Here is an 11226-nt window from a genome sequence, read left to right as displayed (position 1 = left end):
GGTTGACGGACTGTGTGCAGCCATGGGAGGCCCGGCTGAATCAACTTCCGCTGACGGAAGCGCAGGAAGATGGCGTCGGCGGCGAAGCGCCGCGCGTTGCGGGAGGCGGCGGGCAGCGAGTCCGAGTCCGAGTCGGGCCAAGGCTCCGACGGAAGCGGCGAGGACTCGGAAGAAGAACTGCACGAGGTGAGGCGCTGACAGAAGCCGCGGGTCGGACTCGGCGGCCTGGTGAAGCCGGAACCACGTGGACAGGAACGGGGGAGAAGTTGCAGGAGGATGGGGAGCCGGGCAGGCGGCAGCGCAAGGGGTCGGGGTAAGGAGAGGGGCGGTCATACCGGTACCCGGCGTGGGTGTGAACTGGGGCTGAAAGAAAAGTGCCGTCTGGGGAAGGGGCCAAGTACTAGAATGGGGACCAGACCGCTCTCTTATTCTGACTGATTTCCCCCTCCCCGGTTTCTCGGTTAATCAGCCACGGGGCATATACTCCTTGTTTCGAGACTGTAATTTTTAATCAGATGTCTAATTTTTGTTGTCCGGGGCATCTGGCGGCCAAGTGCCCGTTCTTTCGCCGTCGTGGTGGTCACAGTTACGGTCCAGGGACACTAGCTCACCCGACCTTTTTTTGCACTATTTAATTTTTATTGTTTTCTGTCTTGTACAAGTGCAACAAATTTCACATGTTAATCTGATCTATATTTCTGTTTGGCAGGAAGTGCAAGTAGATTTTGAAGCACACACCATATCTGACTTAGATTGCGATGGAATCAAGAGATTGTTACAGCAGGTAAGTTGTAAAACAATTTTGAAATAAAAGTCTGTGGGTTGGTACAAGTATGCTTACAACTATTGTTTTTGTTACTTACAGTTATTTCTCAAGGCCAGTGTCAACATCACTGAGCTAGCTGATTTGATTATACAACAAAATCACATTGGAAGTGTTATTCGGGTAAGATGGCATCAACCACAGTAATTATCATTTGAAAGCAAGTTATTTATAATGTCTCAGCAGAATTTAGGTGGTGTTTATGAACTCACGAGCACCACACTTTTTTTAAAATTTCTTTTCAATTTTGTCACTTTAACTATGTAATTGTTTTTTCTCTATCATTATATATTGTATTGTCCTGCTGCAAAGACAAACTTCACAACGTATGCCACTGATATTAAACCTGATTCTGCTTCTGAAATAATAAATGACGAAAGTTACTGTATTCTATTTGATTTCCTCCTTGCTTGAATAGGTTGACAAATAACCAATTTTTTACGTTTCAGGAGTAAATGTTCAGAAATTATGCCTTTTTAATATTGCATGCTTGACATCAACTTGCTTTTGTGACATCCTTTATTACAGTTCAAGCATAGTTGCAGCTCAGATTATAAAACTGTTGTAAAATCTTAACTCCTTGAGTACTGACATATTTGCTATTTATTAACCTGTAAATGGTACACTACAGTTCAACCTATTTCGTAGTTAAAAGCCTTGATTTTGGTTTTTGAAACATGAATTTTTGTTTTAAGCAAGCTGAAATCTCAGATGAAAGTAGTGAAGAAGATGATGAAGATGGTGTTTTTGGATTTATCACTGTTTTAAATCTGACTGAAAGGAAGGTATGCAGACCTATGTATTAATTGCTCAGACCAGAATGTTGTATTGTCTCTCGGAATGGTCACATTTCATTTGGATGTAAAAATCATGTTTAATTTCATGCAATTGGAGTAATTGGAACTCTGCATTAACTGCTTAGTTGTTTTGCATTCAATGTCCTGCTGAGGAACTTTAATCATTTTGCACTTGAGGGAATATCAGGTTTTAAATTCATGGAATACTGGGTTTCTGTTAAGTTCTTCGCAAAATTTTCCATGTTAACTAGGGTGATTGTTTTGGGAAGTACTACTAAGAATGCAAAAAATGCTCAATTTTCTGAATTATGAACAGGAATGATCAGAAACGGAGGGTGGTACTTATTCGCGCAAACACCAGGAAATCTGCAGATGCTGGAATTTCAAGCAACGCACATAAAAGTTGCTGATGAACACAGCAGGCCAGACAGCATCTCTAGGAAGAGGTACAGTCGACGTTTCGGGCCGAGACCCTTCGTCAGGACGACTGTACCTCTTCCTAGAGATGCTGCCTGGCCTGCTGTGTTCACCAGCAACTTTTATGCGTGTTGGGTGGTAATTTTTTTAAAAACATTTTTTAATAACCAATTCTAAGCCAACAGCTGTTTGGGTTTTTATGAATACATTTGTTATGTATATTACTTGCAATGAAACTACTGATAGACTAGTCAGGGTAGTGCAGGGGTCCCCGACCTTTTTTGCACCGTGGACTGGTTTAATATTGACAATAGTCTTGCGGGCCGGCCGACGGGGTAGGGAGGGGGTGGAGGGGATGTTCAAGTAGGGTTGCAAACTTTCTCACTCCCAAATAAGGGACAAAAGTAGCAGTCAAATATGGGACACTTGTGTTTACCCTGAGAAAGACTACCATGACCATGAAGCCTTGCGCGGGCACCTGTGTGCGCATGTGTGTATGTGCCGATTTTTTTTCTAGAAATTGGTTTTGGCTTAATCTTCCCGATTCTGTTAAGTGAAACTACACTGTACATACATTATTTCTATTTTATACAGGCTGTGTATTTATCATATCATTCCTGCTTTTACTATATGCTAGTGTTATCTTAGGTTTTATGTGTTAATTGGTATGATTTGGTAGGTTATTTTTTGGGTCTGGGAATGCTCAAGAATGTTTCCCATTATAAATTAATAGTAATTGCTTCTTCGCTTTACGCCATTTTGGCTTACGAATGGCTTCATAGGAACGCTCTACCTTAGCGGGGGAAATACGGGATAAGGGCGGTCCTGTATGGGGCAAACCAATTTAGCCCGATATCCTGGCTAATACGGGACAATTGGCAATCCTGTGTTCAAATTCAACAGTGGGTGACAGGGAATGAGGAAAGGTGCAGCTGACTCATATCGCCAAATCATATTGTTTCCTCGCGGCCTGGTAGCACATGCTTTGCGGCCCTGTGGTTGGGGACCACTGGGGTAGTGAACATGGGTTTTTGAAAGCCAGCTGAGGGTCAAATAATTTTGGTAATATTACAGAATATTTTTGGATCAATATTTGTATGCTTCAAAGGAAATTGTATTATAATGAATGCTGCATGGTGCTATAACAATGTGACAACATGAACTAGCTGGGAGATGAGATCTGAGAACAGCAAATAGGTGAAAATAAAGTCTGAAGATGTTGGAAATGTAAAATTATAGAAAATGTTAGTACTACTTGGCATGTTAGGCTATATTTGTGGAAACAGAAATATAGTTGATTCCGGTTAATTGGGACACATAAGGACCAGTACATTTTAGCACAATTGAACAGCTACCACAGTTAGTTGAAGTTTCATGGAAGTAGTTAAAATGATATGAAAAAGGGACAAATTGCTTAAAAAAAAGTATTTAAATGAAATGCAGAACAAATTAGAACACGACAAATACTATCACAATACTATAAAACTGTGCAACATGCACAAACTGCTGGAGGAACTCAGCAAGCCAGGCAGATCTATGGAAAAGAGGACGGTGAATGTTTTGGGCCAAAACCCTGTGACAAGACTGGAGCAAAGAGGGGTAGCCATGGGCACTCCCATGTGTCCTAGCTGTGCCTGCCTGTTTGTCAGTTACGTGGAACAGTCTATGTTCCATGCCTACACTGGTGACAGTCCCGCACTTTTCCTATGCGACATCAATGAATAGCGCTGCTTCCTGCACCCATACTGAACTCATGGACTTCATCCACTTTGCCTCCAACTTCCACTCTGCCCTGAAATTTACCTGGTCCATTTCGAACACCTCCCTCCCTTTCTCGATCTCGCTGTCTCTATTTCCGGAGACAGCTTATCCACTGATGTCTATTATAAACCCACGGATTCTCATAGCTGCCTGGACTGTACCTCGCCTCACCCTTTTACTTGTAAAAACGCCATCCCCTTCTCTCAGTTTCTGCACCTCTGCCACATCTGCTCTCAGAATGAGGATTTTCATTCTAGAACAAAGGAGATGCCCTTTTTCAAAGAAGGGGGCTTCCCTTCCTCCACCATCCATGCTGCCCTCAACTACATCTCTTACATTTCATGCGCATCTGCTCTTACCCCATCCTCCCGCCACCCTACCAGGGATAGGGCTCCTCTTGTCCTCACCTTCCACCCTCCGCATCCAGCACAAAATTCTCCGAAACTTTCGCCTCCTCTAACTGGATCTCACCACCAAACAGATCTCTCTTTTCCCCCCTCCTCCCCCCCACTTTCTGCTTTCCACAGGAATCACTGCTTGTTTCATGCCAACTATCAGTGACAGACTGTACTGCTGGTGCTGGTCTTTGATTCAGCATCCATTGGCCCAAATGGATAACATAAACACAAGCAACTGGCACTATTTAAAAACTGCTCTAAGCGCTATGTAGTGTCTAATGGTCACACAAGTGCACACAACTGATGGTAGTTAGGAACTGTTTGACAGCTGACTCCTATCCCCAATTAAGTGGCAGAGCGTCCCAAAACAATGATGGGAATCCTGGCTATTGTCTCAATCAGTTTTTGTTCTTTAATAATTGTCCTAAATAAGCACCTGCCTTGATTAACTGATGGCCCAATTAACTGTACTCCAATATATTTGATGCTACAGTTTCTCTTTCTACAGATGCTGCTTAATTTACCAATTCTTCCCCCCCCCCCCCAGCATTTTCTATTGTTGTTTTTCTAGCTTTAGTATATTTATTTTTTTTGCAGAAGGGGGCTGGGGGTTGGTTAATGTGGTCTATTTTAAAGCTGCCCATATTGGCCTAGTTGATTGACAGTACACTTGTTCGTGATGACATTAAAGAAACCTTTAGATGTTGCAAGCAGATACTAATAAAATGCATTTGTCCAAGTTGAGCATGATCACAAATTTTGGTTAAATGCTTAATATTGAATCGTAAATTCTCTATAAAGTTAATTTTAAATAAAGCAAGACTTATTTTGATTGTTCATTAGCCAAGGGATATGGGGGAAAAAGCTGGAAATTGGAACTAGATGGGAGAATAGTTTAGCTCATGGTGGAGTGGCAGAACAAACTCAATGGGCAGAATGGCCCACTTCTGCTCCTTTGTCTTATGATCTTGTGAAGGGTTGAAGTTATTCAGCAACAATGAAAATCTTCGACAGATAGCAGATCCTGGTCCAGGCCTTTAGGTTTCCCAGGTAAAGGTTTCCAGAAGTGTTTCATGGTCAGGACATGCTATCGCCTGATTATGTTGTTCAAGGTCCTGGCCATTTGCAGGCCTCACTGTTCATCCCTGCAGTTACCTAGGACTGAAATGCTGGTCTCCCAGATCTAGAGAACTGAGAATATGGCCTATTAGCTGTATTTGAGGTCATAACATGAATAGAAAATTGCAACAAATGTCTGTGGTTCCCTATAGCTGTAAAAATGAGTTGGTATTAATTCCATGATAAACATTTGATGCCACCTAGTAGCTCTAGCTTCTGTAACATTTTCAATGACAACATGAATAATTTTGTATTTCTCAAAATTGTGCACCATTTTGCTACATTTTCTATGTTTTTTTTCATTTTAATGATCAATTTTGTTATCTGATGTTTTTCCCTCTGATTTAGGGAACTGAATCTATAGAACAGATAAAAGATTTGGTTCTGAGCCAGTGCAAGACCCATTATCCGACTGCAGCTGAGCAGCTGGAAAAAATACTAAATGACAACAGCAAGACTGTCAGCTTTCTCATCAGTGAGCGCTTCATTAATGTGCCTCCTCAGATTGCACTGCCACTGCACAAACAGCTCCAGTAAGGACCACGTACTGAGCAATTATGTTGTAATAAAAGACTTGTTAGTGAACAATTGGAAGGAAAAATTGTTTCTAATTTGGCTGTATAAAACTGGTATAGTGATTAAAAACACTTGTTAAATGAGTTCTCTATCATGAAAAGAAACAAAGTGCTGATTCGCTTTTAAAGCATTCTGCTGTTCACAGCATACTGTGTTAATTGTACTTGCAAGTTCATGTATTCCATAAACAAAAATGCAAGATGAGGGAGATGCCCATTAGATACTTTAAATCTGCTCTTTGGATTTAGCATCTGAAGCATTTGGACATGGTATTTGTTGAGGTATAGTACTGTGCAAAGGTCCTGTGTACATATTTATCTAGCCTGCCTAAGTCTTTGTCAATGTCAAGTGGACAGTGTTTGTAAATCTGGTGGGAGAAAAAATATTGGGTGGGGTATACGACAGGTGGCAGTGAAGGAGTGCCTGGGCAGGGTTGATGGCACAGCTACTGCCACAGCCAGCTCTGAGACACTAGGCAAAGTCATTTGATTCCACACAATTGGTTTATTGATAATTTAAAATGTCTCTGGTGCTTCTCTCTCCCTTCCCCATTTCCCAACCAAGATTCTGTTCTCCCTGCCTCCTTCCCACTCTGTTCACAATAGAGACACATCAAAATCAGGTTTATCATCATGCACATGAAAGTGAATAGTACTGGAGCAGGTATTCTCACATGATGCTACTTTTAATGGAATGATCTAGTTCCCTCCCTTTCCAGAGCTGCTGTTTGACATGCTGAGTGTTTCCAACATTTACAACTAATGTTGAGCTTATTTGGTAGAAAGGAAGTGGTGTTTTAGATCACTGTGTTCAGCGTTTCCTTGCATTAAAACAGTAGGGTAATGAATATTTTCAATGCAGACATTCATACGAGGGGAAAATCTCCTCTGCTACACTCTTGAGTCCAAAAGTTGTTCCCTACTGGTAGTGAAGCTTAAATCTTGAGTGACCTACTTTTGTTTAGCAATGTATGAAAAGAATTCTCATTTGTAAGTAATGTACTCTTGATGGAAATATGTTCCTTGATTTTTGATTATTACTTGTTTATAAACATTAGAGCGGAATTGTTGGATGCACAGAGGACTAACAAACCTTGTGGCAAGTGCCATTATTACCTTGTGATCAGCAAGGCCTGTGTGGAAGCAGGAAAGAAAAAGTCACATCAAAGGGGCAAGCAGAAAGAAGATTTATTGTTTGCAAATGCAGAAGATGAGTTCTTTTATGAGGTATGTTTTTCCTTTTTTCCACTTGTTCATTGTTCAAGCTTGGTCAGTAATGACAGCAGTGGTATGCCCAAGTTTCAATTTGAAATGAATGTGCACCCATTACAGTTGAAACCATGAATTTGTTTTGGTGCATCAGTTTGTGATTTCCACTTCTAATTATTTGCTTTTTGTTCCAGCAATCCATTATGAAATTCAGCTACAGTGTGGAAGAGGAGAGTGACAGCTGTCTCTCTGGACGTTGGGCATTTGATGATGTTCCTATGAAACCTCTACGTATAGTAATGCTAATTCCTGCTAACTGCTTAAATGCAGTTATGGACAAATTCAAAGAATATTTATCTGTATAATCAATATTGCATTTTCACAATGGACAGATTTCCAACGATGAGTATTTAGCTTTTTGTCCTATGACTTTAATTAACAAATAAAATTTGATTTTTAAACAATGATATTAAAAACTTTTACATGTAAAATTTGAAAACTAATGTATTAAAACAATTGAGTAATCTCTAAATAGGATTAAAGTCTTTCAAAACATTGCAGAGGTTGTATACAGCTTTATACCATAAGATTATCTTGTGTCCAGTTCTGAAGTTATGAAAGGTAGTCAATTATTGAATGGTGCATCTGTCTTCTGTTGAGTTTTCCTGTGGCTTATCATTCTCTTTGTTTGTTACATGATGTACTTCTCCATCTGTTGACAGTTTTAAGTGATCAGTAATTTCCTGCAGAATTTCTTTACTCTCACTGTGAGGTAGGTTACTGAAATAGTACTGAGGAACCACCTGTACAAACCTGAAAAGAAATGTGGGCTCAGATTTAAGAAGCTGATTTCACAAATATTTCATGATGTAGTTACATTGCATTCTAGTTTGCAGCAAAAATTTAGTATGAAACTAAATTGTCTACAAATACTTAACACAACTATCAGTTACGGACAGCAAGTAAATAGAACTTTTACAACCAAGAACCCTGCCGCCAGCATACGCCTGCCCTTGCACATTTCTATCCATACTACTATGGAAATTTGCTAAAGGCAAGAGGATAACCTGTTGCCAAGATCATTTCTCATTTATTATGGTACCAAATGAATGCAATGAGAATAGCATTAGCCCATTTGAATTTCCAGAGTAACAAAATAATATGATTACTTTTAAATTTTCAGTTGTATTGTTTCTTGTGTAATTACATTTCTAAGCCTTTCACTTTAAGCTTCTCTTAATTTTAGACTGACAGTAATGTGTGGTGTATATTCATGACAAAAGCAGTATTTAAATTTTACAATTAAATTTGCATCATTTTAATACTTAAACTTATTCTAGTAACAAAACTAGATTGAGTTGAACATTCAGATTGGTGCTAGTGACCATAATATTTTGAAGTGAAAAAGCCATCTTCTGTGCCTTGCCCATTATTTACCCCACAATCAGCTTAACAAAGACATGGCATCAGCTGATAGCCAGGTTTGGAACCAACTGTACACAAGTCGTTTGCTATTTTCACTAATTCCAGAAGTTCATTGCTGAAAGTTCTCAATATCCAGATGTTCTTAAAAAAATGCTAACTTGTTCTAAAAAGCAAATTTTAAAGTGATGATTCAAAACATTAAAATAACTTAAGTCAACTTGTAACAGTTTTGTTTCAGGCTTAGATATTAGTTTTCCATCTGTGTTTTCTTGAATCTCACATTTGAAAATACTAATATCAGCTATATTCCCATTACACATTGTAGGGCATTGAATTCAGCATCAGCATTGTTGTAGGAGAATTGCCTATTTTCAGGGTGGTCACTTTATACTGAATTAGTTCCCTGCTCGTAGGAAAAGGCTTTTAGATGAGTTGGGGTAGCCTGGAATGGTTTGAAATGAACTGAAGTAGTTGGGTACAGAAAGTAATGAGTCAGATGTCCAACGGGGCACATAACTAGAAAAAAAAATCCTAAGAATGAGTGGTATTAAGGGATTTTTAAACCAATGACAAATATTGTGAAATTAGTATGTCCAGCATTGACAAACTTGAAGATAAAAGGTCAGTAAGTAATATAGTTCAGCACTTTGGATTGAGATGTAATGCTTTGAATTGGCTGCAGACATAATGCTAGCAAAATTTGTAGAACTTTCCCCACGTTGTCAGTGGGTGGGGAGCAAACAGGATGAGATAAAGCAAATTTAACCAAACCAATGTTTTCTAGTGCAAGTAAAGTTGAAATTTAAAAATTGGAGTGTGTAAGTGAGATGAAGAGTAGGTCCTATGTGAGGCCAAAATGGTAGCCCCTGTGTGTGTGTGTGTGTGTAATGGAGGATGTATAATTGAAATAATACCTGCATCTGTTGTTATAGTGGGGGGAGGGGAGGTCATACTGAATTAAGACTGAAGAACAGTCAAAAGAGTGGATAACCCTTCAGACCTCAACAGAGCACAGAACAACTTGTAATGTTCAGTATGGACATAGTGGCAGGGAACTAAATACTTAAAATGCTTAGAAATTCATCTACTAATTATAAGCACAAAGTTGTATCATTGTGTACTCAATTCCCAATTCTGATTGGAACTATACATGCTGTAATACTAAGCAAATATTGTATACAAGATTGCTGTATTTCTAATAGTGGTTGATTCAGGACTGGTTTGGATTTCTGCACAAGCATGGACTCAAATCTTATTTACTTAATGAGATACAGTGGGGAGCAGCCCCTTCCAGCCATGTTAGCCAGCAATCCCCCAATACTAATCCTGGCCTAATCATGGTACAATTTACAATGACATATTAACCTAGCAACTGGTACAGCTTTGGACTGTGGGAGGAAATGCAAGTGGTCATGGCAGAATGTAGAAACCTCTTACAAGCAGCGGTGGGAATCGACCCCAGGTTGCCTGTCCTGTAAATTGTGCTAACCACTATGCTGCTGTGTTGCCCCACCTTGTGGCATATCGCTGATACCAAGTTCTGTTATTTGTGTTTAATACTATGTAGCTTTAACATCTAATTGGTTAACACACTTGTTTCTGGGATTTTTCAATGTAGGTTGGCTGTTTTTGCTTTTTCATAACAAGTTGTACTTTATATACTTTATTGGCTGTAGGGAGGTCACAGAAGGCAACAAAATTTTCATGTGCAGAGAACTGAGCTTGCTCTCAGTATTACTGAATAATGATTGGTAACATTCATCTTGAAATTAGGAGAACATTTTTTCTGTTTGTTTGCTTATTTGATTCTTTCCAATTAAATGGCATTGTAACTGTTGAAGACATTAGTGATGAGAAGTAACCAATTCCTCCATGTAAAACTGCATTTTAATCGCACCCAGCATGAATTTACACTTACATTTCGGGTGACACCTCTGAGATAATTCTGATGCAGTTGTTCTCCGATATTGTAAATTCATGGAACAAAACCCATTCTGGTTTTAATCTTGTAGAACAATAGCTTGAAAAGGGGTGCAGTTGTGTTACGTGTTTGTGTGTTAGCATGACGTAGTTTCCTAATCCATCAACATCTCGAGCAGTCTAGAATGGAAGGGTTGCATTAATGCATTTCTAGAATTTTGAATTGGATTAAAAAATTACTTCATCACTTTTATCAAAGAGTAGTTCATCATTACCTTAAGTCTACAGTTTCAACTCAAATTCAACCTAACTATTTGTGGACTTCCTTTCTCTGCTAAAAGCCTGACCATTAATGAGCAATAGCACAAATAGAAATTGGACCTAAAGAAAGATATACAGTGAGATGACAAAAAGCTCATACAATTGTCAAGAAGAAAGTGAGTGCTGTTAAAATACTTTGTGGAGGTGGACATTTAGAAACACTATTTTTAGTAATACACCCATTTCAGACCATTGTGAAAAATGTTCCCAAAAGTATTTACCTGCATGAAATAGCCAGACAATAAAGCTCTTTTCACATTCAATGAATTCTTATGTGTGCCAAAAGCAGGTTTTGAAATGGGAAGTTCAATGCGCTGCATAATGTCCAGCAGATCAGCCCGGATGGCATCTGCTATCCTCAGAGCAGAGCAATTTAAAAAATTGTCATGGCACCATTTTTCATCTTCAGAGACTGTGTTGAAGTAAAAACCAAATAGCAGGATGTTTAAAAAACAAACCGT

At 39.3% G+C, this 11226-nt stretch overlaps 2 protein-coding genes across 3 annotated transcripts in view; one reads left to right on the top strand and one right to left on the bottom strand.

Annotated features, from left to right (window-relative positions):
• Positions 1-54: 54 nt before the first annotated feature.
• On the top strand, positions 55-7603 carry bccip (BRCA2 and CDKN1A interacting protein). The gene is made up of 7 exons (XM_063071828.1): positions 55-186; positions 710-784; positions 866-946; positions 1519-1608; positions 5664-5848; positions 6949-7117; positions 7294-7603. Exons 1-7 carry the CDS (start codon positions 70-72, stop codon positions 7462-7464), a joined length of 888 nt encoding a protein of 295 aa, XP_062927898.1. The 5' UTR covers positions 55-69; the 3' UTR covers positions 7465-7603.
• Positions 7604-7728: 125 nt separating this feature from the next.
• Positions 7729-11226, bottom strand: part of dhx32b (DEAH (Asp-Glu-Ala-His) box polypeptide 32b) — a 39867-nt gene continuing 36369 nt past the window's right edge. Inside the window, exons 9-11 of one of the 2 annotated variants that reach the window (XM_063071826.1) lie at positions 10987-11177; positions 10443-10624; positions 7729-7912 (exon numbers count right to left, since the gene is read on the bottom strand). In XM_063071826.1, coding sequence (XP_062927896.1) covers positions 7729-7912; positions 10443-10624; positions 10987-11177 — 557 coding nt within the window. The remainder of the gene's footprint in view (positions 7913-10442; positions 10625-10986; positions 11178-11226) is intronic. The other variant, XM_063071827.1, reaches the window with a different exon arrangement.

This window comes from Mobula hypostoma, chromosome 19, assembly GCF_963921235.1.
Source record: "Mobula hypostoma chromosome 19, sMobHyp1.1, whole genome shotgun sequence".
In the NCBI taxonomy this organism is placed as follows: domain Eukaryota; kingdom Metazoa; phylum Chordata; class Chondrichthyes; order Myliobatiformes; family Myliobatidae; genus Mobula; species Mobula hypostoma.
Note: the sequence above shows the minus strand (reverse complement) of the source record. Positions and strands in the feature narration are given on the sequence as shown.

Bases quoted from the DNA above. Each gene is read 5' to 3' on its own strand.
- bccip (XM_063071828.1), top strand. From the start codon at position 70: ATGGCGTCGGCGGCGAAGCGCCGCGCGTTGCGGGAGGCGGCGGGCAGC. The intron at 785-865 runs GTAAGTTGTAAA...TGTTACTTACAG, and splicing joins TCAAGAGATTGTTACAGCAG to TTATTTCTCAAGGCCAGTGT. The intron at 1,609-5,663 runs GTATGCAGACCT...CCTCTGATTTAG, and splicing joins TAAATCTGACTGAAAGGAAG to GGAACTGAATCTATAGAACA.